Source organism: Phanerochaete carnosa (assembly GCF_000300595.1).
Source record: "Phanerochaete carnosa HHB-10118-sp unplaced genomic scaffold PHACAscaffold_8, whole genome shotgun sequence".
Classification (NCBI taxonomy): domain Eukaryota; kingdom Fungi; phylum Basidiomycota; class Agaricomycetes; order Polyporales; family Phanerochaetaceae; genus Phanerochaete; species Phanerochaete carnosa.
The window spans coordinates 2,006,983-2,034,014 of record NW_006767635.1 but is presented as its reverse complement, the minus strand read 5'-3'; the positions used below and the strand labels follow the sequence as shown (position 1 = coordinate 2,034,014).

Here is a 27,032-nt window from a genome sequence, read left to right as displayed (position 1 = left end):
TAAGAAAGAGAGTAGCCTTGGCGATACTTATAGAAAGCCTAGATGTGCGCGAGAAGGGAGAAAGTGACAGGCACATCCCCGCGATTAGTTCATTCGAGTCTGAGATCTGAGGCTCCAGCCATGAACTTACACCTATGTAGCCCACAAGTGAGGAGCCTGGCAGCATAGTCATTACCCGTCCAGCGGTGAAGAAGGAGCCACCATCCGGGACTTAGACCTGTCGATAGTGTTTCGAACCTTGTTGACAATTACCCAAGGAAAAGAGCATATATACCACGCTGAATATTTAAATTCCGTCTCCTTAGGTTCAGCCGCGAGTATAATCATTCTCCCCAAGTCTAGAATATGAGCTTGATAGCGTACTGGTGCATATAAACACGGCCAGGACACAGCCAGGCATACAATCGGGTACGCGCACGCGAAACCGGTTGTGCTCCGCGGGGCGTAAAGTACGGCACATAGCTCTAGTGAATCCATATTATTTTATACGCACGTCCCGGTCTAATACGAATGGGCACGGATTAATGGTGTGCGTGGTGGTCCTGGTTGGGTTCGCGCTCGCAGAACTCGAGGAACGCCTCAGCTTCGTTCTTGGTCTCCGCAACAGGCTCAGCAGCGGCCTTGGTATCAGCCTTGGTGGGCTCAGTGGCATCGTATGCAGCGAGCTCAGACGCGAGGTCAGTGGGGAGCGCAGGGGCTTGGGGCTTGGGCGGGAGCGAGTACGCCTTGATAGCACCAACGTGGGCGTCCTTAGCCTATACACAGGTCAGTGGACGCTTTGCGGAGCTAAGAGGCTACGCACCGGAGGCGTAGGCTTGTACGACTTGAGCTCCCTGATGTACATGTCCTGAACGAGGTCTAGTTCGAGGTTCGGAACGGTCAGGACGGCGGACGTGCTGCAAGCGCGCTTTGCGTACCCTTGCGGACTACGGATGAGGTGGAGAAAGCGCAAGAGCGCGAGATGGCGCGTGTCTGTATTTATTTCGTTTGAGATAATGCCCTGCAAAATGCGGAAAATAATGGACGTACGGCGCTGGAGGCCTGCCTGAGGAGCGACGAGGACATGGTCGGAAGGGATGAGCGTGTGACGTGACCGTGACGGGGATTTTGGCCTCGGTTGGCCTCGGTTTGGCTTCGGCAAGCGCCGTCCGCTTGCCGAAGCCGTTCGCGACGCCTGGGGCTCTGCCCCCAACGCCTATATAACCTTCTGCATCTCCTGAACCTTCCATATCAACTATGCTCGCCCGCATCACTGCTGTCTCTGCTCGCCGCATCCCCCGCGCCTCGCTCGTCGCGACGCGTGGCTACGCAGAGAACCAGTTCAAGTACGCACGCTTCAGAATGATATCGGTGGTGTATGCTGAATCGGACGCTTTTCTTGCAGCAAGAAGGAGAAGGCTCACGAAGGTACACCTACAGTATTGTGACAGGCAGGACGGTACGCTGATTGTTCTTTCAGACCAGTTTGCTCGCAAGCACGAGCAGGAGCAGATTAAGAAGCTCAGGGACCAGGTACGTGGTCGAGACGCAAGTATATGCAGACTTCTGTTTCTGAGAGGGTTATCGCAGATTGAGAAGAAGAAGACAGAGCTGGTGAGTAACTCTTTCGAAGTCCCGGGCGGTCGGCTGACCGCACCCCACAGGCTGAGCTAGAGAAGCAGCACGCTGACGAAGCTGCCAAGCAGCAGTAAATTGTTGCTCTCTCCAGTGCTGGCAAATCATGGTCAGTGTTTATCTCCCGCGGTATGTATATATCACTGCTCATTCGCCGCGCGTTCTGACCATCCCTATCGTCTCAATAGTGTCTCGTCTAATTAGCTATCGTCTGTATTCCCATCAATGCAATCGCTTTGAGCATGCACTTGTCTCCATTCTCATCTGTTGGCCCTTTCTCTTTATATGCGTCTGAAGTGTGTCGGTTCGGGGCTGTCGCAGAGGCGATGATACCCACGTGGCGTGAGTTGCGCCGCACGACCTAATAGTCGTTCAGGTCGTTCATATCCGAACATGACGCTGGTTCGATGAAATCAAGTATCTTTGAATGCAGGCGGTAGCCGCGTATTCTATTGTACATCTCGAGGGACATTGTATGGAATCGAATACTGAACATACAGTCGACGCTTCACCGGAAGTAGTTGCTAGCCAAGCCCTTGACGGACACCCAAGACTCGTCGAGAACACGAACGACATCTTCCGCTGGGACAAGGTCAGTACAAGAATAGCCTTCATGGAACAGATACTCACGCAAAGGGCCCTTCTCCAGATCTGCGAGGTTCTGCACACATTCGGCAGATCAGCACCCGCCTGCTGAACATAAATCCACACCCACCTGCTCGATATGGTTCATGCTTGACGCGCCGATAATGACTGTGTCGCCATGCTCGCGTTTGAGCTGACTGTGATGTGAAAGCCAGCGAAGGGCGACTTCGCCAAGCGAAAGCTCGTGCTTCTTTGCGACTTCCTCAATGTTGCCCAGCACCTTGAAGTACGGCTCGTTCCAGTATCGCTTGCGGTAGTTCTACGAGGGGTCTGTTGTGAGCATGCACAAAACGTTCGTAGGGTAGACAACGAACCCGTCCCTGGTTCTTCTCGGGATCGAAACGCGAGCCCTCCTCGGGCTTGTCCTCCATCGACCGGTACCTGCCGGTGAAGAAACCGCCTCCCACTATCAATGGCGCGATCAGTTTGAAGGCACACTACAACACTCAAAAGACCTACGCGGGTTGTACGCATAGAAGGCGATCCCATACTTCCGCAGACAGGGGAAGAGCTCCGGCTCGACTTGACTGACACCTTCGGTAAGCACATGCTCCTCCGCACACAGCGCGCGCGACTCACCGGTGGACGGCGTTGTAGATGCCTTCATACACTGCGGGCTGGACATAGCCCTTCGTACGGCAGATATGCACAATCTCGGCAACCTCCCACGCAAAGTAATTGCTCAGCCCCCAGCGGTGGAACTTGCCCTCCTTGTGCAGCGTGTCGATTGCCTGCAGCGTCACCTCGTATGGCGTCGACCGGTCCGGCGCGTGCAGGTACCACAGGTCGATTGAGCTGATGACCCCGAGGTCAGGAGCAAGTACAATAGGCATGTGGAAGGGAGCTCACTCGGTCTGCAGAGCCTTCAGAGTGACGTCCAGCCACTTGCGGAGATCCTGGAGAGCGACGTCAGTAAGCAGGATCACTGAGTAGGCAGAAGCGCACCTCTGGCCCGTGCGAGATCTTGGGTGCACCAGGCTGCGAGTAGCGCGTATCCACCTGGGGCAGCGTCGTCAGAATTTCGTCAGTATGTCTCAAGAAGGCAAGGATACGCACGACGTTAGGGTAGAGTTTCGACGCAACGATCAGGTTGCGTTTCTGCCAGCCAAGCTCGCCGAGCATCTCTTCGCTCGTGCCCTTCGTGTAGCTCCGCGCGGTGTCGAGCTGTGCACAGAGTGAAAACTTAAGGGTATCCTGCGGAAAGCAAGAGTCCACGCACCTCGCGATGACCATGCGCCTGAAAGACGTCTAGGATCTTGCCAATGTCCTCGATAGTATGTACGCGAGCCTCTGCACGACACGAATCAGTTCAATCGCGCAAAACTGACAACAATAGAACATACCATCTATGCCCGCTCTTCCGAAGGTCATGCAGCCCTGCACACCCATTAGACGAGATGGACAGCATACTCGCCGCACTCACCATAGCCACATTCAACGTCGACTTCTGTTGTGGGCGAGCCATGATAACACTGGATGTCCTGACGCTTGCGGCAAGGGCGCGAATTTCGTTCAGCTTCGGCACAAAAAGAAAGCAGGCTCAGCGGGGAGATGCAACGAGGCAAGAGTCAGGGAGCATGTTTGCAAGGGCTCTCGTATTTATGCAAGGCCCCCGCCGGCCCCCTGAATCCCTGATTTAGGTCATGAAACTGGAGTAGAACGAGGAATCTCTTCCGCCTACGGGCCGTGCGGCCTGCCTTAATTGCATCACGTGGGCGTGAGACGGTATGCAGCGCGACGTCACGCGAGCTGGCGCGATCATTTGGAAGACTGGGAGAGCCGCGGAGAGCGACGCTCCTGGCAAACTTTTGGATTTTGTAAACTGCACAATTAGTAAAGCAAGAGCTCATAGGTCCCAACGTATACTGCAGGTTCGTAGGCTGCGCGTACTTATAGGCTATGCAATATCAAGTGAGGCATCGTGACCAGACTCAAAGTTCCTCTTCTCTTCCGCCAATAAGACGGATAATATTTTCGTATGTTGTGAAGACGATACCACCGCTTAGCTATAAGAAAATCGTCAAGATGTACACACGTTGATTGTGGCTAGATGCACATACCATTAACCGTACCAAGCGCGGCGTCGTACCCGTCCAAAACCGCGAGATGCCCTCCTCCGTAAATATACGGTATCCGCAATGGAACGAGTTGCGGTATTGTTGTCTTGCGGACAATGATTGCATGCGCGTTTTGATGACGCTGTAAACGCAGTTAAACCACCAGAAGAAGGGCTAGATGATGAGGATCGCAAAACTCACTCTAGGGGCATTGTCGTGTAGACGGTAACAAGACCCGCTATGGCGCCAATACCAAAAGTAATGCTGCTAGGTAGTGATTGGCCGGGAGGAGCATTGCTTTGGACGAACTGCTTGAGGGTCGTGTAGGTTGTGAAGCGCACAGCAGAATTTGCACCTGATCAAAATTAAAAACGGGCTACGGTAGACGTGTTGCTCAGGCGTACCCTGACGCATCATCTGCGTAACAAACTTTAGCGTCGTCCCTTGGCCTAAGATGTAAGAGGCAGACGTACCACGGGGAAGAGACCGCGGTAGACCCCACGCAAGCCCTCTTCGCGAACAATGGTCACTGTTCCATGGATTAGTCCTCGGAAACGAGGATTTGGGTTCTTGGCGTCATCTATAAGCTTCGTTCTGTATGTGTAGGTGTTAGTATTAGTCGTAAACTATAAGCTAAATGCGCTGACTTGATTGTTTCTGAGGGAGTGACCGCAAAGACAGCTTCTGTCACGCCAGCTCCAAGACCCGCTACGCAATACGAATGTCAAGCGGACTCGCGAAGAGATGAAGCAGACACACCCAGCAAACTCCGTCCCGAGCTGACTTTGCCCTGGGCCAAACCGTGATGAGACACTTGTGATGGGTCGCAGACAAGCACTAACCTCGGAGTCAGCAAGCATATGCTTGAAATGGTCATAAGAAACAAAGCGGACTCCTGCCTTGACAGAGTTCCCTGGGCTATCCTTAGAGAAAATATGTTTCAGGAAAGTAGGTGCGTACCAACGACAAGAGCTGTACATCCTGAGTAGAGGCCGGTAATGCCCTTAGTTTTCAGAGTATTTCGGATGATTGTAATCGGCGGCTCTCTCTGAGACGGTGAGATAAGAAAGCAGTATAAGAGGTCTACGCTAGGCCGCGCACCTTCCCGCCGAACTGAGACGTAGTTTTCACGAACTCGGTCGGATACGTTATGAAACTAGCTCCTGTAGCTTGTCAGTTCCTCCCACCTCGCGTGACAGGCTGCGACACTCACGCCTCGATCGCGCCTGCCGTTGTGCCCGCGATGAGCGAGTGAATCGGCTTCTCTTTCTTCGGCGGCATATCCAGTGGTCGTGATGATGGTCGTGGTCAGGGAGCAAGCCGTCGAATGACTCCCGCCGCACGCCCGCGAACTCACGTCACCGCGTCGCGTTTCTCTCCCACGAACGCCCGTACGCTTTACCCCTCGACCATGTTCTGCTTGTTCCCTCCCAGGCCCGGGCCGAACTTAAACACTGCCCACGATGTCGAATGTGCTCCTGCTGAGGGCGCCGGCGACGGACGGCCCAGACAAATACGAGGCGGCGTTCCGCGCTGAGCGGTACTATCCTGTCTGCGTGCCGGTCCTCGAGACCGTACTCGTCAATGGTTCTGAACTCGACGAAACTATACGCGCCGGTCCTGAGAAGACAGGCTTAAGTGGAGTTATCGTTACTAGTGCTAGGGCATGTGAAGCATGGAAGGAGGCCGTTTTGCGGCTTGTCGATGGGCTCTCAGGGAGCGCAGGTACGCACATCTAAAGCCAGGACTTGTTACGGCTGCTCATAGACACAATTCCAGACTGGACGGGGGTACCTTTCTATGTGGTAGGCAAAGCTACCGCCTCGGCCCTCAGAGAGATTCGGGAAGCCACAAACGATTCTCGCCTTGCCCCCGTAGACATTCGAGGCGGGGCGGAATCAGGCACCAGCGAGAGGCTTGCACATTTCATTCTGCAGGAATTGCCTCAAAGAGACGGCCCTCGAAAATTTCTCTACCTCACGGGCGACAAAAATCGCGACGTTCTGCCAAACATCCTTCGAGACGGTGGTATGGAGCTGCAATCTCTTCAGGTCTACGCCACGCAGGGCTCTACGCACTTTACCTCCGATCTTGAAAATGTGATTAGCTCGGCACCCTCTGGTACGTGCGGCTTTCCTGCTGATAGTACCTATGCTGAATGGCGCTGCAGAATACAAGGACTGGTGGATAGTATTCTTCGCACCTTCGGCAGCCGAGTTTGTCACACCAATTTTACGAAAGCACTTTGCTATCCCCAACGCAGAATCGGAGTCTTTCTCGACCAAAATCGCCGCTATAGGTCCAACGACGCAGGACTTTCTGAGGAACAAGCTCCAAGTGCGAGTCGACGTTGTGGCACCGAGACCTTCTCCAGAGGCGCTGGTCGGTGATGTTCAAGCCTTCGACGCTGAGGAAGAGCATCCGCGCGTGTATTGAACGTTTTTGCCTAAGGTGTGCCAAATCAGTGGGATTTGTGTATCTTACTGGGAGAACGCATACGCCCAATATTCATCTTTCCAACTATTATCGTGGCGCGTGAGCTGACAGGATCTGCTGTTCAGTCTGCGTGCCACAATATATTTTGTTAGTTGATACTAACGCATTCACCCAACGACTTCACTGAAGATCAGTAGTCGTGGCTCCCATTTGTCTGGTAAAGCAGCTAATCAATACAACCTATCGCTCCGAGATAAATCAGTACGTGTCAGAGTTCGCCAGTTCATCCCCCGGATGGGCTAATTAGTCTAGCTTTCTACGTATGATGAGATACGGCTCATCATTGATCACGCAATAACCGCTGCAGTATCTTGCTATCGGATGGTCTGCGCAGGACACGCCGCAAAAGACCCGCTTACAGCGGTTGTTACGCCTTCAACACGCTGAATCCAGACTCCTTACCGTCGTCCGTGGGCGGTAGGGCTACATCCCTCCCTCCTTCGTCACGCCCTACTAACCAGATCTTGACCCACACTAGCCGATCACCGCCAATTTCATTTGAAAGAGTCACGCGCCGTCGCACGGAGGTTCTGTTTCGTGCGACACATCTCATCATGCCTCTATCAGATCCGAATTTCCCTGGCAATCGGATCTGCACTCTACGTAAACATGAAGCGGTATTCGAGCCGCGATGGGCCACCCTCAGCTACCTGTCACTGTCTAGCCCGCATAAAGAGGGCGCAGGCCACGCTGTTGGGCTGCTGGCCCCTTGCGGTGGATCGTTCTGTTTTCCTCCGAGCCTGAAAGGGTGTCTGCAATGGGGAGCCACGCTCCGATGGGCGGACGCGGTGCGCTGCAAGCACATTGGCTGACATGCTCTTCAACTGTCCAGGGACGATTTAGTGAGAAGAAATAAAGCGATTCATTCTTTGCAGGACTATTTCCCGAGGATATATACAGCATCGCATAACTTACGATATCGCGAGCCAAAAGGAGAACGTCACCAGAGTATTGAGTCTGTTTAATGCCCCGCTCTTCATGGATACCGTCCTTTACGGCACAGCTACGCGTCGGCAGGTTTGTATTATCTTTCGAAATATCAAAACCTGAATTCGAGCACAGTGCAGGGCTGAAAATACGGACCTGCAGAGTTTGGGTGGCAAAAGACGGCACTGCAAGCCGCTGCCAGACGGCCATGAGCGTCCAGAAACTCCCGATTTTGCCAACTGTAGCTGTAGCGCGCAACCATGGAGTGGTATGCCTGGATAACCTGGGCTGATGTCGCATATAATAGGGCAAGATGATCGAAGAATTCCATAGAGGTAACCTAGTAGGATGCATGCAAGATACAGCTCTGATTTTTAGCCGCTACGTCTACGTCTTAAGCTTATTCTAGAAATTGTCAATCAGATACTTGCCGTCTTATCTATCCACGACCTCAAACTCTGGCCTCCGAGACTCGCAAGCCATCATTCCGTCGATATCAGCTCTCTCTTGGGTGTATCTACCAGCCAGCAATTCTTTCAATTCAAGGTCATTGGTTCCACGCCCGTGAGATTGTCACCACAGCGGCTCAGGGCAATATCCGAGCCGCGACCGGAGGTACAGCTGCTGGGAATGGTTTTCACATCCCCAGGTATTATAGACACTGACTGGCATTTTCTTTGGTCACATTTGCTGGACGCCGCCCACAATCTACAACGATTGCGACAATAGCAACGTTCAATGACCGAGCACAGACAAGCAGTGACCCATCTTTGCGAATAAAAGTTGAGTACTTGAGTGTTTACGATTTGACCGGCGTTGGTGGGACAATTGACATTCGCTGCGTTAACGTAATGCATTTACCAGATAGGGACCCGACGATGCACCTGCTTCCGCAAACTTTCATGTGGCGCGGGTTCTCGTGCATTCTCGATGCTCTTGCCTGTTCTCCCCGTGGCTGCAGCGGCTCCCTTCCTCAGCAGGGATGCAGACAATGATGCACCGCCCGTCTGGTATGTTTCATTAGCATCAGGATGTGGTCGGCTCTTGCGGGCCTCACAGTCACCAGTTCATCGTTTTTAGATGTACTACTGTCGCATCGCCAGAACCAGTGCTGATGCCGCCGGCCGCAGAGAAGTATGTTCATCCTTTGACAGATCTCCGCGCAATTTATAGAGCTGTCGCTCGATCCGTGATTGATATTCGCTGACACCACCGCGGAGATCAGTTGCGTCGCTCGGATGCAAGGTATACGGGTCACTCGGAGGGTGCGAACTCATGTGAGGTTCTTTAGTACTCCTTCTGACAGCCCTCTCAGACTTACGAAACTCTAGACTAGAAGGGTCTATTCGTAGCTTCGCCGACGAAAAGTCCATGCCGTTGGTATGGTACGGGACCTTCTGCCTACGGACTCAACGACAGCGCTCGGCGACCTCCCGCCGTCACCCTCACATATCAGTAGCGGACGGCAGCGCCTTTCTTGACTGTTCAGCGCTGTGCTTTGGCGTCCTCTGCGGGTGCAATCGCCTTGAGCACCTCATGCACCAGGTACTATCACGGCGTACAGATTCTGGACGCACGCCGACCCCAGTACAGAGTCCGATCGGGTAAATTAACAGCTCCCGTGTGCTCAGCATCAAACTCTACCGAGCCGTTCGCAGGACCGAGGGCAAGTCAACTGTCCAAGGCGAAGTGGCGTCAAGTTGTCGAGAACTTCTTACGCAGCCGTCGGCCGCTCATGATGATGAGAAGGTCAATGTGGATAGGGTGTGCCCCTCCGCCAGCGTACCCGAAGATTTTACCCCGCCCTATAAAGCTAGGATCTCGATGTCCGTCGGATAACTCCCCCTGCCGTCATGGATCTCCAAGTTCCCCAGCTGCCCTTCAAGCTCAATCTGAACGATACGTTCGGCGTGGCTATGATCTGTGCATTCTTTGCTGCTATGTATGTCTGGCTTCAGGTAGACGTAGGTGGGCTGCTAACCGTTGTGTTAGCTTGTATGGTGTCATGTGCCTGCAATGCTATATTTTCTTCCACAGATTTTCTCAAGAAGGACGGCGAGTGAAGTGCTCCGTCTGGCTACTCTGGTATGTCTCGAGATATTTCTGGCTTGTCTGAGACTGAATATTTCAAAGGGTCATGAACACAGTTCATCTAGCATTCCTTATCCACCCGCTCTACACGTATGTCCTCCCGTCTGTGGGCTGTTGATAAGCTAATCACATCGCACTTCCTGCACAGATATATGGTCACAAATTTCGACAATATCGCAATCCTAATTCAGATCCCGTGGTGCGCGTCCCTCTCTACTTCAATCCCTTTTGCAGCTCTATCATTTGCAGGCTCGCTGATATGGCCGTTGCAGGAGTATCTCGGTTTGTCTATGGTAGCTTAAGCTAGGTCACGCTTACTCACTATTCATTGCTATCTCAGGCTGGTATTGTCCTTTCGGTACGCGTGTCTTTACCTTGCGCCATTGCCTGCGCTGATTCGCCGACGTTTTTCCAGATTTCGTCCAATCTGCTCGTGCAAAGGCAAGTTACCTCAGGTGCGGATAGTCAAGGTCTAGCTGATAATGGTTGCTACTATAGCTGGTATACCTATCGGATTTGGATAAGTGGGTTCTACTTCCGCCGTGCTTTCGCTCAATAATGTGACCTCGGTTCTCTGTAGTAAGCGACAAGAATTACTGCATCGTTATGCCGCTAGTAAGATTCCAAAACTTCCCTTTAATACGCTTTTCCATAACGATTGTACAGTTTGTCGGAATACTTGCGGTGCTGGGTGCGTCCTTGTTATTTGCATATGTAGCTCGTACGAGCTGACGTGTATATCATAGGTACCAGTGTAGGTATGTATCGGTTCCATATCATTCACCAGAGTAAACCTTATATGTCGAAAATGTCTATTAAGCCTTGGTTGTCGGAACGTAGGTTTTCTGTCTCTATACATGCACGAGCTCATTTGACAGACTCATTACAGGCTCACTATGTCACCTTTGACATATTTCTTGTCGCTCAACGTGCGTTTCGTCTCAGTGGGAAAGGTTGTTGACTGACCCGAGTTTCAGCCGGTGCTCTTCACTGGCATGGCTTTGATCATGACCGTTGATACCTACATCTCGATCGTGCTGGTAGTGCTGCTACGGCGCCAGCGATCTCGAGTGGTTAGCAAGCGGTGCGCCATTCCTTTCGCGAGACCGACCGGTCCTGACAAATCTATCGTAGGACGATGTCAGCTGTGCAATTCCTCATGATGTACACCGTGAACACAGGCTTGATCTCGAGGTGAACTCCGCGCAATTGGTACCACGTAATGCCAGGCTGATTTAATCCTTCAGTGTTGTCTCGCTGGGAGTTATCATTGCAGTACGCCATCGAGCGAGAGCTTAACAGATGCGGCGTTGACCTTACCTTGCAGAGAGCTATAGCCCCCGCGGATATGATCTATATCAGCAGTAAGTGCCCAATGTGGCAGCAGGTCGATGGCTAAATGCCTTGTGTCACAGTATACTTCATCCTCAGCCCGAGTAAGTGCATCGTACCTGGTTTTCTCAAATTCACTGCTCACCACGATTTGCGCCTGTAGTTTACTCCAATTCCCTCATGGGATCGTGAGTGTTGTTCAAGTTCACACCTCGTCATATCGCTTACATCCACGGGCAGATTGAATGCACGCGACTGGTTCCGAGATAACGAACCGACGATGAACACGATCACCATTCGAAGCCAGGGTCCCGTGTTTGCTCACACTCAACAGCAGTCCGACTCTATGGTGGGTATCCTACCTGTTCAACACATCCTTTGGCTGATTGATAGGATAGCTCGACGGGTCTGAAACGCAGGATCCTGTTCCGCATGTTGCCATCAACATCGGGCTCGATGAACAGAAGGCGGAGTTGTGAGATGGAGATGGACTTCTACAATAAGAAGTACGTATGTTTACGACAGCCTTCAGCTTGAAGACGGATGTACCTGTGGGAGATGCCGGTCGGCCCCTCATCACAATTATGTTCACGCCTCCTACAATAATGCTGTAAAATATTCGCTTCGGTTTTGTGCGAACCTATTTATCATGGCCTTCTTCACAAAATTTTGTATTAATATTATATATATGGCTGTGCGGTAGCGCGGGCGGCTGGGAAAGGTAGCTGGTTATCAGTATTCTGCTTTTCACGCCCGTGATCTTTGGGCAGATGGCATCGAACCTAACGTACGGGCCCTGATACAAAGCTGTTTTCTACTTGACGGCGGTCACTCCCAGACGAAGTATCCCGTTCTGAGTCGCAGGCCCCAGGAGATGGAGGCTATTGCGCAGACAACTAGTACTTCAAATCCTTTGCTGACCGCATCGGGGGGTGGTATCCTACTAGTCATGTCATTCATCTATGCCTACCGCAACAGGGCCATAGGCAGCTCTCCAGATACGGGCATACCTGGACCGAAAGGGGTCCCCGTGCTCGGGAATCTGAGGCAACTGCTGCCATACAAGGAAGACTTCATTGGCTGGCTCTCAAGCAATGAGGCCATCTACGGGCCTCTGTTCACATATACTGTGCCGCGATACGGACGCAGCATCGTGATAGACCGGCCAGAATGGCTTGAACATGTCAAGAAAAGTGAGCATCTTGTGAAGTTCTTACAAGCGTCGTGGCACTGAATGCGGAGAATCCAGAGGACATGATCACGTATGGCAAGGGCGAAAACACGCTGGCTGTGTTCCGAGAGTTCTTTGGTAGCTTTAGCCAGGCCAGCACAGAAGGTGAAGCCTGGAAAGCGAATCGTAAAATCACTGCGTGTGTATACCTTCAGTCTGACTACCGTCGTGGCACATACTGACGTATCGGTGCCAGTTCTTTGGTCAGTATCAAGACCTTCGACAAACAAGTCGCTCGGGCAATGGGAGAGGTATGCCGTATGTTGCCCGAAACATGCGGCCATTGACTATCATCTCGTAGATTATCCCAACTGCAATGGAGCTTCTCTCGACGGTGGCCTCCTCAGAATCTATTATCGACTGGAACAGTGGGTGGAGTTATTTGTTGTTCGCGAAATGTCCGCCATCTAAATTGAAATCCAGTCTTCACAGGACGGCTCAGTCTTGCAATGTTGTTCCGCATCGCGTGCAGTGCAGATTCCTGCTCTTTGACAACGGAACCAAGCTGTCTCAGTACTAAGAACGAAATTCTCGAGGCATTAAATACTTGTGGGACCGTCACAGCGGGGTACGTACCGAAGTTGTGCTTAGACATTGATAATTGACCTGGAAGAGAAGCCGCTTTGCCAATCCGCTCTGGTTGTACGTAGAGAAGGTACGCCGACCTTGTCGCTCCGTATGCATGTACTCACCGTCTTTGCAGTATAACGGCACACGCGAGCGATTCACGGCGGCGCGCGCGGGGTTGTGGGCAGTCGCGGATCGTGTCATCGACGAACGCTTGAAGTTGAGAGAACAGGGGCTCTCGAACGAGGACGATTACCTTTCTGTGCTCCTTGCAAGTGAACTGGACAGACAGCGGACTCGCGAGACGCTGGTCGCGCTCTTCTTCGCCGGTCAGGACAACCTCGTGAACGTGCTCGGTTGGTCCCTCCACGAGCTCTCCCGTAGCCCGTTATGGATGCAACGTATGATAGACGAAGCAGAGGCGAACGGCGCCGACGGGCGCATCATAGACTACAACTCCGTCTCTGTGAGTAGGCTGCACACATTCCGAACGTCGTAGTTAATTGCGTCCAGTCGTATCCCGTGCACCTTGCTGTCTTGTATGAGACTCTCAGATTATGGCCAGGTGTGCCGAAGAATTCGCGCTACGCAAAGGAAGACGATGTCTTGCCAGGAATACCATTACTCGGGTATGGCCCTGTAAAGATCTCGAAGGGAGACTATGTTGTTTGGTCAGACTATCTTATGATGAAGCGTCCCGACGTAAGCCTGGTGCTGCGCCAAGATTTGGAGTTGAATACTGACGCACTACTAGGTCTGGGGAGAAGACGCACAGGTGTTCAATCCTGCGCGCCATCTGGATGCTGACGGCAAGTTTGTCAAACCGCCACAGCCTAAGTTCCACTCCTTTGGTGCAGGTCCCCGGTTCTGGTGAGTTAAAATTATTCGTGGGCAGCCTTCGCGTTTTGACTGTGTCGATCCTAGCTCTGGTTCCCAGCTTGCAACGTATGAGTTCGTAGAGGTATGGACTGCACTTCTGCCACTGTTCAATATCCAGCCCGTAGAGATGAAAGATCGGAAAATGGCGGACGGATTGACATCCACTATGGCAGGCGACTTCCTCGTCCGAATAAAGCATCGTCAGTAGTGGTACTTACGAGCACGTTCAGTAGTGTTCGGGTTTGGCAATCGAATCTGCAGAGTAAACAGAAATGAGGATGGACAGTTTACGAGCCCTTTATTCAAAGGAAGAGATGAGTCATCAATCCAGGGATCTAGCTCTATGCAACTATAAAGGCATTATGATACAGCTCTCGGAGTGGAGAGGCGTGGGATAAACATTATGATAGGTGATGCATGAGGGCAACGTCGAAAGCGTGCAGGGGGGAATGATACGTAAAGCAAGAAGCCGAAAGCGACGAGACGGAAGAAATGGTGGGAGTGCAGAGGAAAAGGGAGAGGAGATCCTTTAAGAGAAGAAGTAGAGCGACTTCTTGATCGTTGTCACGTCAAAGCTGCCCTTCTGCGGAAGTGGTGGGAACAGGTCGACGAGGTCGACGAACTTGTAGTCGGCGGCTTCCTCGGAGGTGCCCTCGACGATGTCCTGGATGTGCTTGGGGAGCACAAGCTTCGTCTTGCCACGCTTGGTGCGCTTCATCGGCTTCGGCTTCTCGCCGCTTTCGAGGTCCACAGCTTCTGCTTCCTCCCGCTCGTCGCGCTCCTGCTGCTCGTGCTGAGCAATAATCTCTTCCGAGCGGGCTTCTCCCAAACTCTCCACAGACACGTCGTTGAGCTGCTTCATGAAGGTACCGGTGCGCAGGGCAGAGACAGGAACCTTGTACCCCTTGTAGCGTTCACGGAACTGAAACAAGAATCAGCGCGAAGGATATCGTACGAAATATGATAATACTCACCTCCTCGTCCAGCTTAGCCATAACGTCAGACGAGTGTAGGGCGATGAAAGTCTCGCGAATGATCTCAGACATCTCGTCAACGGAGCAGGCATGTGTCCAATATGAATCGTGGACGGAGGCGAACGTGATGTCACGATTCTAGACGTCTCGTGAGTAATGTCACTTAACAGAAGACACTCGACAAACTTACTCTGCACTGTAGCGCAGTAAGCATCATGTGGGTAGCATCGAGACTGTGAATGAAGTTAGGCGGGAAGGCAGAGGCCTGCTTCGTGCTGTTGACAGCTGCCGGGACGTTCGGGTCGGAGATGAACACGGTCTGGAGCGCAGTATGGATCTGCTTGCGCTTCGTCTGTCTGTACGGCTGCACAATGGGCAGGCCAAGAGGCGTCGTCCAAATAACAGACGTCATCTGCTCTTTCTTCAACCTGGTCTCAACTCTACCCTTCTTCGCGGACGGCTTTGTCGCCTCCTCGATGCGCTCCGGTGGAATTGACTTCGAGATCAGCTTCGCGGACAAGTTGAGCCAGTTCTGGATGTGCTTCGCGCCCGTGAATAGATCACCAATACACGCGAGGGTAATCTTAGCCAGGTACGCGGCGGCAAGCCAGCACTCCTCAGCAGGAAGATCGCGACGGTCCCGAAGCTGGCGCTCGATCTGGTCACGAGCGCCAATAAAGGTGACGCCGTACACAGTGGTCATGACCTACAATACTCGCTTAGACATTTACGAAAGAACCTAGAGGCGCGACACTCACAGTCTGCTTCACGACCTTACGGGCGATCTTACCCGAGAGCATCTTAGCGTACCTGAGGTCATTCTTAGCATCCTGCGCGAGGACAGACTCCACCATGGTTGCAACGTGAGTGTAGACATCTGATGGCCTGTCAGTGACACTGAGGTTGACCTGCTGCGCACCCTGGGCGTCTCCACCGAGGGCAGCGTAGTGTTGGAGACCGTTACAGGTACCATCCTGGTGGACCGGAAGCGATGACGCATACTCAGTCGGCTCAGGCGATTCGAGGGCCGCCCTGATCTCCATGCACGTCGCGAGACACTGCCAGGGGTCGTCGGCCTTCTTCCACCAGCCACGGCCCTCGAGCGGGTTCGTGGCGCTATCGAAGATGTCATCGAGATGCTCGTGCACGAATACGACACGTTCGTCGAAGCTGGCCTTATCGTAGCCGTACAAATTGGCAAGATGAATCTTCATCCACCGGAGGCCACGCTCGCCGAGGGGCTTGGCCTCAGCAAACTTGAGCAGACCACGACTCAGGTCATCACCAAGATGGTTGAGGTTAGGGGGAATAGGGTATGCACGTCCACGGAAGTCGACGTTGTGCGGAAGGTAGACGGTATCACCAAGGAACTAACCAGCACTGTCAGCAATACACGCAACCAGAGGCACGTATGAAGACTTACTGCGCGGGCAATTTCGATCTTGTAGTTGGTGTTGCACCGGTCCGAGTGGTTGTTCGCCTTCTTAGACATATACGCTTTGTGACGTTGCAAGTACGCGACCTTCGCCTTGGGATCGGTGTCGTGGTCCGCCGGCTTCTCTGGCTCAGGCTGGTCGTACATCGCGGGCGGAATCTTGCCCAAGCGCTCGCCCGAGTTCCACACCTTCAGGACCACATCGAAAATATGGCGGTTGATCTTCCACGGTGTGCCGCCAAGGACGTCAAGACTGGCGTACACAAGCTCGAGGGCGCCCTGTGAGGACGCCTCACGAACATAGCTCTGCTGCTCGCGCGAATCTTTGTACCGCATGACCGACGTCTTATTGTACAAGTAGCCACCCTGGTCATGCGATAGCCACGGCTTGGGTCTGACGAGCATGGGCAGGTGCCGTGGGTGCAGCGTCTCGCGCACTTGATCTTTCGCCAGGCGATCCGCAACGACGGGGTTGAGCTTGATAACACCGAGTTTTTGTCCACGGAGATATTCATACGAGTGGTAGAACGCGGGTTGTTCCTCAGTGTGCAGCTCGCCGTGCTTGTCGATCGCTGTGCGGGAGACAGTAGCAACGTCCATGAGAGCGTCGACGAGGAAGCTGCCAACACGAACGCGAATGGTCTGCGTCCATTCTGAGGTCCACTCCTCATAGTCCTCCATGTACTTCCGCGCAGCAAGTCGGCGCTCGTGCAGCGCCCTATATCCGAGGTTGGAGAAGAAGCTCTGCTGACGTTGGGTCGCCGGACTGGGAACTGCGATATTGTTTTTCTTGCACATCTCTGCCTTGTACTCGATCTCGACGGCCTTGCCGACAGAAATGAGCGCACGCGCAGTCTTCATGCCGTCCGAGACACCGCCGGCGCCCTGTAGGTGCATGAGCTCGAGGATAGTGATTAACGAGAGCTTCTCAGGTTTAATAAGCGTTAAGAATGGTGAGAGACGGGACCCCGCGTTCCTTTCAGCTGCGAGAGGGGACGTCAGTTCCGGAGAACGGATGGCGACAGAAACGGAATACGCACTCAGCGCCATCTCTGCCTTGATCAAGTTCTGGATCTCGCCCGCAACACGCATCTGCAGCTTCTGGTGCCACTGCCACAGCCAGCCGCGCAAGTCGGTGCTGTCCAAACCCTTCTTTCCAAGACCTAGCTCCTCGAACATTTCTGCCTCGTGCTTCCATCGCTCGACAGCAACATCGTACACAGACTCTTCTAAGAGTTTTTGCCGTGCAGAAGCATCCTCAGGAAGGACACGCCGATGGAGTGTAACGGCAGCCAAGTGTTTGCGGAGGTTGGTCAGGTTGAACGGGACTTCGTACTCAACTTGCGCAGGCTGCTCGACGACGTCAACGCTCACAATTTCACCTTCTGCGTTGTGAGTGACGGCAAGAACGGGCTTCTGCAGCAAAGTTAGCATTTGTATGTTGTAAGAATGGTCGCGTGACCTACCTTCGGCTTCAAGACAGGGATTGCCTCGGGCACGTCGACGAGTGGGTCGGGGATCTGGCTACCGAGGATCTCAGCAGCACCAAGCTCGGAGACAACCTTGGACAAGTTCATCTCGACGGCGGCCTTCGACAACAGCTTGATAATTGCAGCCGCTTCCTCTGAATCCTGGAAAACCGGGTCTGATACAACCATTGTGACGGAGATGCCACGATCGGTGATGCATCGCAGCAATTGAGATGGTGTATAGAGGTCGATGGTCCGTGAGACCGGGTTGGCCGAGTCAGGGTGAAAGCGATGCCAAACGAGCAACAGCAAAGCGTAGGTGCTCCCTGTTGGCGCCACGTCGTTACCAGCTTCCATACTCTCGTAAAGCGCGCAAGCGTCTTCGACCCAGTGATTCCTCCGTAAGCTTTCCTTGGTGGTCGCCATCTGGAGATATGCATGGAGGATAGAGTTGTAGAGCCGGTCGTCGAAAATCGGGTCATCTGGCTTAGCGGCACGGAGACGGTCGAAAACACCCTGTGCACGCGGAACGTCGTACAGGTTGTGCAGACAGGCGTCAATGACCGCAACAGAATCCTGCGTAAGCGTGTCTGTAAAATGTATGTCGTTCGACTCCGACGACGCGTCGTCCGGCAGAGGGGTCGGGAGGATGGTATACGGCGTGCGCTTGCGAAGAAAACCTTTCATATCGGCGTACTTGAGGTTGAGCTCACCAGACAAGTCAATGCTAGAGCCGACGGCGTTTTGTGGCTTCTGCATGTTCATAAATGCAGGGAAGTCCGGGCTTGGGACAGAGGCCGTGCCGAGATCAGGACCGGGGGCGTTGCTCCTTTTCGTGGGTGTGGTATACAGACGGAAGGGTCGCGGCAGGCTCTGTCTAGAGTACGACAGCAAAGTCGTCTCGAACCGGCGCGAGGAGGTACGTCTTGTGAGAGGTATCATGATCACTGCCCAAAGCGAACTGTCAAGTTGCTAGCATCAACGTGTACAAGTGCCGGCATGTAACCAACAAGGCTCACCGAAGTTGCCCAGTTTATGGAGAAGGTCCCAAAAAAAACCCTGAAGACCAAGCAATGGCAGAACTCGTCGGTGCACGAGACAGACCAGCTGGTAGACCCGCTAATCAAGCGTTTCCACTTCCTGTCGATTGGAGATTTTGGGCTGCTTTCTGAAGAGACAGCAGCCAGAGCCAAGGAAAAGACAGGAAGGAAGAGCTTTTAGTGTTGGGCGAGTTGAACAAGGCGACTGTTCGGAGGCGACTTGCAAAGGGTCGACCTTGAAATTATCAAAAGTTTTGTTTACGCCGAGTAAACAAAGCGAAGTTGATCATGGGAAGCTCGTGTTTCTGAGGCAATATACATTTGCGAAAAATCATTTCAGCAAGCGGGGCTCAAGCTGTACTGATGAGAAGCCTTTCGGAGTTTTAAGTATTTAGAAGGAATTTTATTTCGGAGTGTGAAAAATGATAAGCTTTGGCGAATTAAGCTTTCGTAAATGAGGTGCAAGCATCCCTGTGCATCGCCGCCCCGCATTGGACACTTCGTGTCATTTTCTTTTCACTCCTTCATCACTGTCGACAACAACCAGATACCCCTAGACCAGCTTTCTGGATCTTCCTGTGCCCTCATAACCCTGTTGCCTCGCGCGAATCGCCTGCCCCGCCTGAACTGAGTTTCGCTTCAGCCCAGCGATGCCCCGAGCACTCCATATCCCTGGCGTGTTCTTCCTCCTATGCGCCTTTGTGCTCCTCCTCCTCGTCTCAATATCCCTACCGTTCCTCCCTGCGCTCGACCTTACGCGCGTGCGCTTTGAGGGCAGCCCGTCGACGGAGATCGGGAACCAAGGAGCACTTACCGAACTGCGGGTGCGTATCTGCACAGCTTCCTCGTTCCGACGCGCTTTGCTGAATTCTGGAATGGCTGTCCGGTGCTGTAGTTTGGAATATGGTGAGCAGCTTGCTGGAAGGAGAGGAGAACAAGCAGCTTATGCTAGTTAGGGCGTATTGCTGGTATGAAGCGTCTGGCACGCGGACATGCAGCATTAAAGGTACTCGAACGTTTCAATGTGCAGTTCATAGAAGGTCAACTATCGCCTGCAGGCCACAATTATGCGACAGTTGTCTACAACTCGGATATGACCAGCTGGCAAACTGTCGGTCCGTCCTGGACTCGCGGACAGCCAGCTCATGTCGCCGGTGAGTGTCCCTCAATCTCCGCACATCTCGATCGCGACAGTTCGTCGTGGTTCCGAAGCCTGAAAACTTCGCCGCAGGAGAGAGCACTGAGGGCTAAAGAGTATTACTTCCGCAGCGGCGGGCTTAGCGTTTCTCGCGTTCCTGCTCTCGCTCTCGACACACGTCACCGTGGCGCTCCTCGCTGCGCTGATGTCCTTCCTCGCTGCGCTGCTCACGCTCGCCGTCCTTGTGATCGACATCGCGTTCTACACCTATGTCAAGCATCAGATGGCCAAGCTCGTCGGCGTCAGCGAGCACACCAGTCCTGGACCCGGTGCGTTCTCACTCCACTGTCGTGCGTGTGCAAGCACATGCTGACACGTGTGCCGCCGTACACAGCATTCTGGATGACCCTTGCATCATTCATCCTTCTCTGTCTCGCAGGCTGCACAGTATGCTGCGGTCGCAGGCGCGATCGCATGGCAGGCGCGACCAGCTACCTCATGGCCTCGAAGCAACACTCCTGGAGAGACCGCTTCAGACGCGCATGATTTGCTCGGCAGCCCTTACCTCTTCCGCTGCTGAAATAAACATGCTGACTTCGGACCAACTCAAGACGTCTTACATTGATGCTTATGGACACCCCACGCATCTTGCATATCATATCCACAACAGTACTACATTCCTGAACTCGTTTGCTGCTACCAGGAGCCGTCTTCGCTGTTATAGATCTGCGACTCCAGCACTCCTTGTTACTTGTCCATATTGTATTGCTCTCATCAAGGAAATTGTGCGTCGGTGTTGGCTCGGCCTTACCACCTACTGGTTCACCCGAATACGAAGCTGACAATCCAGGCTCATCCGATATACTCAAAACGACAGCAGCACTAAGACATACACAAGAAGACCTCGAAATAAAGTGACGAGCAGCACGGAAAAGCATAGCATATACGCAGCATACATGCAAGGCAAATAGCAAGAAGCGTACGCGCAGAGCCTCAAGGTCTGGGGCACACACAGCACAAACGACACAAAATGAGAGATTACGAGGGTTGTTCTGCAGCCTTCTTGCCCTTGGGGTTCGTCAAGCTCTTGTGAATGAACGGAAGGACACCTGTGGGCGAGTGCGTGAGGGATGTGTGCAAGTAGGTTCGATCGTGGCATGTGGACGTACCTCCGCCAGCAATGGTCGCGCGCACGAGCGTGTCAAGCTCCTCGTCGCCGCGGATGGCGAGCTGTAGGTGGCGTGGCGTTATACGCTTCACGCGCAGATCCTTAGAGGCGTTTCCTACGAGAAAGAACGCGTCGTTAACTGTGCGCGGAACGGGAAAGCGCGAGGAACGCACCGGCAAGTTCGAGCACCTCAGCGGTCAGATACTCCAGAATGGCAGACGTGTAGACCGCGGCCTTCGCACCTATGCGCACATTGTGCTGTGTCCGCTGCTTGAGGTAACGGTGGATACGACCGACAGGGAACTGTACAAACATACATCAGCGTCAGGAAAATGCCAGTAGCTCAGAGCGAGTACAGGCGGGTAGAAAGAGGAAAGATGGTCGTGTGCATCGCGCTTTCGGTCTGTCGAACGCTGAAGTGTATAGACTCACCTGTAAGCCCGCCCGCTGACTCCTCGTTTGGAGGGTCCTTTGCGTATTCTTTTTGTCGTTCTCTTCAGCGTGCGCGGCAGCCGCAGCGGCGGCCTTGGCCTTGGAAGCTTTGGTAGGTGAAGGCATGTTTAGGTGATTCTACACGTCCGTCGCGTGAGGATCGTTGTATCTGGCCCTTGTCGCGCACGAAATAAATCTGAGAGAGGCGAATTTGTCGAGTGGGGGCTATGCACCGTCTCGAAACTCCGAACAAAAAGTGGCGGGTACCAGGAAAGGGTGAGAGGCGAGAGCGGCCAGGATGTTACGGACAAGATGGACGTTCGGGGTCAAGGAGCGGAAGATTAGGGGCGGACCGTGCGAACGAGGCAATCAACTACACGCACCACGTGCATAAACGCGTCTCGCGTCGTGCGTGACCCCGAAGAGCGCCCTTATAAGCGCCCTAACAAGCGCCCTGACGTCAGTCGCACCACAGGTCTCCTCTGCCTCCACACCCGTCGTGGCGTCGAACAGCATATAAACGGCTCTCGAACTCGTCATGATCGCCCAACAAGCAGACAAACTTCATACCCATCGACTCCGAATACCCTCAGAGCTTTTCTCTATATTATAACAAACATGTCTTCCGCTGCGAACAACTACGACAACGTCTATGTCAGCCAGCCTCCGCCCGAGCACCACAAACACCAGTCTTCGGACGTTCTTCCAGGTGCTCGCGGTGCACAGCAGCCAACTGTAGACTACTCCGCGGATGTCACGAACGACAGCGGTATCTGGCACAGCCAGAGCAACAACGAGCGTCGCTTTGGTGCAGGCACCGACACCGGCGCTGTCATGGCTGGTGGTCAGCACGCAGGAGCTGAGACGGAATCACCGTCAACGCTCGAGGACGTAGGAATTGGACGTAGCTCTGGCACCGGCCAATCGGACAGGCCCATGAACGCTCAGCAGGCACCCGCAACGTTACATTCATACATATTCGGTTGTTGGGTAGCTCTGGCGGGCATGAATTCCCCGCAGGATTTGACATCACCTCCTTCGAAGATGCCCTACACGAGCTCGACAACGTTCCTCCGGTTGAGATCAGATTTGAGGTACAGGAGACTACCGTTGGTTTCCGCTGGCTCCTCAATGCCGTGCTCGACGGCGTCGTCCTCAATCGATTCAGCCGGTCCAGCAAACTCGACCTTCGATATGCTTGCGCGGAGACCTCCATCTCTATGAATGACGTCCTCTCGTCGCCATCAGAATACGCCATCGACGATTCAACTGTGGTGCTGAGTGCTCTTGAGCGCTTTGATTATCTACTACTCAAGACGCAGAACGAAAAGGACGAATTGCTACGCGCTGCACTGGCTCGTTTGCAAGCACCAGAAGGCACCCAGCTTGCATCTGCATAGGCTCCAGACCGCCCTGTGCGTCTGCCCATACCCTCTGCACCCAGATTGCCCATTCAAGCTCTCGCTACGTCGATATAATTTCCTGACAATATTGAGCTGCTTGCCTCTCTTGACTCAGCTTGTACCCCGTACTTCCTTCGCTAGCACCTCTGGACTTTACTATACCTGGCTCGTACACTGCTTCTGTGCTTAGCCTTGCGTATTACTCTACTTATTGCGGTTTACTTCTAGCTCGTGTTCATTATTTTCTCATGGATCCACTCGCTGTCCATCTCCAGAAAAAAGGGTGGTATGGTCACGCATTGCGCGTGGTATCTATAATACACATGATATACTACGATGATTCGCTCTAGTCGAGGGGTACACGCGCGCGACCTGCGGCAGCATCCTTCCCACCAGCTTCGCGAAGTTCTCCCTTCTCGTGGAGGGCAGGCTTGCGCATCATCTTGCCCGCAACCTGCGGGTGGAATATGCGATGAATCGGTGAATAGGCCGACGACTGAAGTGGCCGGACATACCTTCTGGGTCTTGCCGATCAACTTGTCAGCTGTCTTGGCGTGCCCCTCTGGGAGGTTATCTCCTCCGTCGACACCCGCACCGCCTGGACGAGAAGATTAAAACATGCAATCTTGATCTGAATCACGAACATTACCTTGCGATCTCAATATGAGGGTCGGACCACGGCGGAGCCATGTCAAAAGCGATTGATACCAGATTATGGGTATTGTCTGGCGCCGCTTTGAATACAAAACAAAGGGTCCCATTTTCTGTGACCGTGATTGAGCCAAGGGGTTTGCAATGTTATGATCGTGAGCATACCTCTGAAATTGCGGCTTACACAAGCTGAGCAATAGCTCAGTGATGTGAGCGCAGAGATAATTCGTGATAATGCCTTCCATATGTCTGTTGCGAGATGAATCCGCTTGTGAGGCTCAAGAATAGCAACGCCGAGAGCTGTTTGTGTCCCCAAATGTCCATCTTCGCATCCTGTGATTTTAACCCAGCGGAAGGACTTGGAACGGCGAGAGAGCGGTCGTCGGTATAAGGTACGCGCCTGCCCGCTCGTCTGCTGGCGAAATGTGATGTTGCTATATTCGCATTGATATAGTTCTGGTAGGCAATCGGTGAGGGTGAACAATTTAGCCTTGGAGTCAAGGACGAGATTAGAGATGGAGAGCTCGCGGATGGGAGTATAATAGCTGGGGGGCAGCGAACGGGGAAGAGGGAAAGATCCACAAGCAAGGTGAGATGACATAGGCTTGCGGAGCGGCAAGCTCACCGACGCATTGTCGATGTAAACCATGGATTCAATATCGGGTACGCGCTTCCAAAGGTCTGGCAGGTGGTGTAACCAAGGGCATGCCTGAGGCCCAGCATACTCAATCGTCAAGTGGTAGATATGACCAGCAAGTGGGATGCCTAGACGGTGCGGAGCATCGAGAAAAGCTTTCAGCTGAGCAACGTCTTTAGCATTGCGTAACGTGAGCCGGCGAAAGAGCGCAGGAATAATAGACTCAGCCCAGTAACGACAAGTTAGGCTGCATGCAGAGAATCCGCGTTTGTTCACATAGTCTGTATCGCTGTTTATAAGGCATATGACGACGTGGCTTATGATTTCAGGAGGCAGTTCGCTCGCAGTCGTGGTTCCGGAGGAAGTGTCCACTTCAGGAAAGCTAGCCATCGACCAAGAATATGCTGATTCTGGCGAGTAAAAGAATGTGAATGCAGATGGTGTGTTTCTCTACAGCACTTACAATATATACCAATCGAGTCACGACCGTCGAAGTAGAAGTGAGGACGCTGTCATTCATGCGAAGGGGCAGTCCGCACAGCCGGTCCAGTCTGATCTAGTTAGGCGCCTTGAGATCCCAGGCTTCGGCGAGTCTCCGGCGTCATGCTTCGAAGGCCGCCCGGGCGGTGTCAGCGCGCCGAATATAGCGCGCTGCGTCGGTCGCCCTGGTGCTCAGCAGCAACCAGCTGCCCTTTGCACCCGCGTGCGGCTGTTGCTGCTGTGGCGGCGCGGAGTTGCGAGGCGAGAGCCGAGGAGAGTATTCGTTTGGGCAATTGGCCGGGGCAGCCGAGCAAAGTACTAGTTGCTCGTCGGCATCAACATTCTGCGCCCGTGCAAAGCGGACAGCTTGAGGTGAATCCTTCCGAATGGTTCGATTGTCTGCTACTTGAGAAGAACTAATTTTTTCGCAGCACGATATGGACACATCTGGCTTTTGTACAACTAGAGCTGATGTCCTGATCGGATCTTACTATTCTGTTCGTCCGCGGCATCGGTCTTTTTGATGCTCCCCTCATTATTCCACTTCTGTTTGCGTCTTGCCTCTCCTATCCGACACCTTGTGCGTGGGGGATGATAGTAGTCGTCGGCATCGCCGCGTGCCGGTTCTTCTTGCTTCAACTTGCAAATTCCCCGTGCTCTATACCCCTCCTCGCTGTGGCCTTTCTTACCTGCCAATGGAGGCGAGAATCGAAAGGGAAGCTTTTATGTCCAGTGTGCTGACGTCGAGTCTTGCTGATGCGTTGGTCTAGAAGCTATGCAGATGCAAGCTGGGTGTCTTCTGATGCTCGTAAACGAACCAGTGCGGCGCGTAGCAATTCGTCCTTTTCCTTCTGCATCTTGAGCAGCAGATCTAGATATTCGAAGCGCTCGAATGCATTACCCAGTGAGAAAGCGTGAGAAATTCCGGAGACTGACAAGGGGACAGCAGAATATCAGTTCAAGAATATGATTTTTGCATGCCGCGAAACCTACATCGTGATTGCATTGCATGCCAGATATGTTTCGCTATTATCGAGCGGAATTCGACGTGCGGCGCAGTTTCTGGCATGTCATTGTCGGTTTGCACCGTGCCGACTAGCTCGCCGTGCAGTGCGATGGTGGATCAGGCCTTCAGCGTGCCATTCAGAAGCGGGCTTCATTAATTGGCCAAGCTACTCTGCTGTATTAAAGGTCTCGTCTTGCAGATGGTTGCCATCAAGATCTTCTCGACTGCTACGAATTCTACAGCCGATGAGCTCGGCACTTCGAGACCGGCAATTGGTAGGTCGGGACATTGGTCGGTATGGTTCAAATCCACAAGTATCGTAACTCTACTGACGTTCGGAAGCTTGAAGAAAAGTCACCCCGCATTCGACAGTTATGTTGGTTTTTTTCATTCTTCCCAGCTCAACCTATAGATTCTGAGATGTATAGAAGGGCAGGTAGACGTGTCCGAGACAGCTAGCTGTTTACGGCCTGAAGGCATGCCTACAAGCAGCGGACACACAGTTGTGGTCAGTTCTCATAACCAGTGCGCACGCACAATATATCCCTCAGTGATCGTCAGGAGCGAACAGATGCAGAAGGCGCACATGCTGTACAGCAAGGTTCGACAAATTGACGTCGCACAACCATCTTCTCTTCTGGGCTGTATATAAAGTCCTGATTGCCAATTATCTCTCTCACCACTGCCTTCCTCCAAAGCATAGCCCACTATACGATAACGCTGCCGCTCTAATACCCTGACCTTCTCATATCTTGCGCGAACGGGGAATGCCTGCCGCCCGAGCTATCGAATAATCCTCTGCTTGACAGGAAGTTGGCTGAACGTCGACAAGCGAGGGCTCGCAACATGCAGTCTTACCTGCCGTTACTGGGCCCAGCTGATCATTCCCGTCCTCTTCCAGAAGGTGACTTCGCGTGGTGCCGAGGACGTTGCTCAGCTCCTGTCGTTCATGAACTCGCCTACACGAGTCGACGTTGCACTGGCATGCTGCATATACTACATCACGGTCGAGTGTCAGAGGCCACAGACTCGTCCGTGGCTGCATCATCTGTCAACCTTGTGGAGCCAGCTTTCCAACCTACGTTGGCACGTCATCAAGGTGGATAACGTATCTGCAATCTCGAGGCTTCGCGGCGAACGGCCTCTAGATAGTCTATCCTCCGAATCATCTACCCTTCCACGGAACCTCCCAGGCAGTCGCTACTCCCCTATCAGTTACATATCCTTGTTCAGCCTCGTTCTTCGCCAAAGAAGTGATCTGATCTCATTCTTAGACAGTCTGCCGGAGCTCAAGAGATGCACATGCAGAAATGTCACATCCTTCGATAATCCTCGAGTATCCCACAGAAAATCTTCCAAA

General features: G+C 53.1%; 12 protein-coding genes across 12 annotated transcripts; 5 read left to right on the top strand and 7 right to left on the bottom strand.

Annotated features, from left to right (window-relative positions):
* Positions 1-318: 318 nt before the first annotated feature.
* On the bottom strand, positions 319-1,071 carry PHACADRAFT_261472 (uncharacterized protein). The gene is made up of 4 exons (XM_007399090.1): positions 1,030-1,071; positions 918-972; positions 803-858; positions 319-755 (listed from the first exon to the last, which is right to left on the bottom strand). Exons 1-4 carry the CDS (start codon positions 1,063-1,065, stop codon positions 522-524), a joined length of 381 nt encoding a protein of 126 aa, XP_007399152.1. The 5' UTR covers positions 1,066-1,071; the 3' UTR covers positions 319-521.
* A 165-nt stretch (positions 1,072-1,236) lies between these two features.
* PHACADRAFT_198866 (uncharacterized protein) lies at positions 1,237-1,691 on the top strand (the record flags this gene model as incomplete). Its single annotated transcript, XM_007399089.1, has 5 exons — positions 1,237-1,325; positions 1,385-1,407; positions 1,460-1,512; positions 1,570-1,593; positions 1,644-1,691. 5 exons carry the CDS (start codon positions 1,237-1,239, stop codon positions 1,689-1,691), a joined length of 237 nt encoding a protein of 78 aa, XP_007399151.1.
* Positions 1,692-2,020: 329 nt separating this feature from the next.
* On the bottom strand, positions 2,021-3,784 carry PHACADRAFT_261470 (uncharacterized protein). The gene is made up of 12 exons (XM_007399088.1): positions 3,683-3,784; positions 3,603-3,636; positions 3,479-3,549; positions 3,316-3,423; positions 3,205-3,258; positions 3,109-3,155; positions 2,839-3,054; positions 2,719-2,786; positions 2,574-2,665; positions 2,330-2,518; positions 2,245-2,275; positions 2,021-2,196 (listed from the first exon to the last, which is right to left on the bottom strand). The coding sequence occupies exons 1-12, from the start codon at positions 3,722-3,724 to the stop codon at positions 2,123-2,125; spliced, it is 1,026 nt and encodes a 341-aa protein (XP_007399150.1). The 5' UTR covers positions 3,725-3,784; the 3' UTR covers positions 2,021-2,122.
* A 244-nt stretch (positions 3,785-4,028) lies between these two features.
* On the bottom strand, positions 4,029-5,615 carry PHACADRAFT_261468 (uncharacterized protein). The gene is made up of 11 exons (XM_007399087.1): positions 5,530-5,615; positions 5,418-5,472; positions 5,277-5,364; positions 5,159-5,229; positions 5,076-5,106; positions 4,964-5,024; positions 4,790-4,910; positions 4,721-4,733; positions 4,518-4,671; positions 4,320-4,458; positions 4,029-4,265 (listed from the first exon to the last, which is right to left on the bottom strand). Exons 1-11 carry the CDS (start codon positions 5,595-5,597, stop codon positions 4,191-4,193), a joined length of 876 nt encoding a protein of 291 aa, XP_007399149.1. The 5' UTR covers positions 5,598-5,615; the 3' UTR covers positions 4,029-4,190.
* Positions 5,616-5,711: 96 nt separating this feature from the next.
* On the top strand, positions 5,712-7,030 carry PHACADRAFT_149738 (uncharacterized protein). The gene is made up of 3 exons (XM_007399086.1): positions 5,712-6,041; positions 6,096-6,437; positions 6,487-7,030. The coding sequence occupies exons 1-3, from the start codon at positions 5,780-5,782 to the stop codon at positions 6,750-6,752; spliced, it is 870 nt and encodes a 289-aa protein (XP_007399148.1). The 5' UTR covers positions 5,712-5,779; the 3' UTR covers positions 6,753-7,030.
* Positions 7,031-8,824: 1,794 nt separating this feature from the next.
* On the bottom strand, positions 8,825-9,016 carry PHACADRAFT_261466 (uncharacterized protein; the record flags this gene model as incomplete). The annotated part of the gene is made up of 1 exon (XM_007399085.1): positions 8,825-9,016. One exon carries the CDS (start codon positions 9,014-9,016, stop codon positions 8,825-8,827), a length of 192 nt encoding a protein of 63 aa, XP_007399147.1.
* Positions 9,017-9,055: 39 nt separating this feature from the next.
* PHACADRAFT_212026 (uncharacterized protein) lies at positions 9,056-11,869 on the top strand. Its single transcript, XM_007399084.1, has 21 exons — positions 9,056-9,681; positions 9,732-9,824; positions 9,873-9,920; positions 9,979-10,112; positions 10,171-10,188; positions 10,246-10,285; positions 10,329-10,354; positions 10,411-10,445; positions 10,497-10,521; positions 10,577-10,588; positions 10,651-10,666; positions 10,720-10,759; positions 10,808-10,914; positions 10,965-11,024; positions 11,078-11,105; positions 11,158-11,194; positions 11,246-11,266; positions 11,326-11,350; positions 11,403-11,511; positions 11,561-11,637; positions 11,695-11,869. Exons 1-21 carry the CDS (start codon positions 9,593-9,595, stop codon positions 11,774-11,776), a joined length of 1,122 nt encoding a protein of 373 aa, XP_007399146.1. The 5' UTR covers positions 9,056-9,592; the 3' UTR covers positions 11,777-11,869.
* Positions 11,870-11,998: 129 nt separating this feature from the next.
* Positions 11,999-14,106, top strand: PHACADRAFT_261462 (uncharacterized protein). Its single transcript, XM_007399083.1, has 10 exons — positions 11,999-12,355; positions 12,412-12,532; positions 12,590-12,644; positions 12,695-12,761; positions 12,817-12,961; positions 13,012-13,048; positions 13,097-13,426; positions 13,474-13,662; positions 13,715-13,830; positions 13,885-14,106. Exons 1-10 carry the CDS (start codon positions 12,037-12,039, stop codon positions 14,045-14,047), a joined length of 1,542 nt encoding a protein of 513 aa, XP_007399145.1. The 5' UTR covers positions 11,999-12,036; the 3' UTR covers positions 14,048-14,106.
* A 23-nt stretch (positions 14,107-14,129) lies between these two features.
* PHACADRAFT_261459 (uncharacterized protein) lies at positions 14,130-18,959 on the bottom strand. Its single transcript, XM_007399082.1, has 8 exons — positions 18,737-18,959; positions 17,715-18,678; positions 17,289-17,664; positions 16,237-17,231; positions 15,572-16,183; positions 15,004-15,519; positions 14,814-14,951; positions 14,130-14,761 (listed from the first exon to the last, which is right to left on the bottom strand). Exons 2-8 carry the CDS (start codon positions 18,657-18,659, stop codon positions 14,369-14,371), a joined length of 3,975 nt encoding a protein of 1,324 aa, XP_007399144.1. The 5' UTR covers positions 18,660-18,678; positions 18,737-18,959; the 3' UTR covers positions 14,130-14,368.
* A 376-nt stretch (positions 18,960-19,335) lies between these two features.
* PHACADRAFT_261458 (uncharacterized protein) lies at positions 19,336-20,699 on the top strand. The gene is made up of 6 exons (XM_007399081.1): positions 19,336-19,581; positions 19,653-19,663; positions 19,714-19,763; positions 19,816-19,911; positions 20,027-20,224; positions 20,290-20,699. The coding sequence occupies exons 1-6, from the start codon at positions 19,408-19,410 to the stop codon at positions 20,439-20,441; spliced, it is 681 nt and encodes a 226-aa protein (XP_007399143.1). The 5' UTR covers positions 19,336-19,407; the 3' UTR covers positions 20,442-20,699.
* A 35-nt stretch (positions 20,700-20,734) lies between these two features.
* On the bottom strand, positions 20,735-21,687 carry PHACADRAFT_261457 (uncharacterized protein). The gene is made up of 4 exons (XM_007399080.1): positions 21,496-21,687; positions 21,237-21,366; positions 21,065-21,178; positions 20,735-21,004 (listed from the first exon to the last, which is right to left on the bottom strand). Exons 1-4 carry the CDS (start codon positions 21,619-21,621, stop codon positions 20,934-20,936), a joined length of 441 nt encoding a protein of 146 aa, XP_007399142.1. The 5' UTR covers positions 21,622-21,687; the 3' UTR covers positions 20,735-20,933.
* Positions 21,688-22,448: 761 nt separating this feature from the next.
* PHACADRAFT_212020 (uncharacterized protein) lies at positions 22,449-23,659 on the bottom strand (the record flags this gene model as incomplete). Its single annotated transcript, XM_007399079.1, has 3 exons — positions 22,449-23,352; positions 23,414-23,496; positions 23,548-23,659. The coding sequence occupies 3 exons, from the start codon at positions 23,657-23,659 to the stop codon at positions 23,245-23,247; spliced, it is 303 nt and encodes a 100-aa protein (XP_007399141.1). The 3' UTR covers positions 22,449-23,244.
* Positions 23,660-27,032: the final 3,373 nt, after the last annotated feature.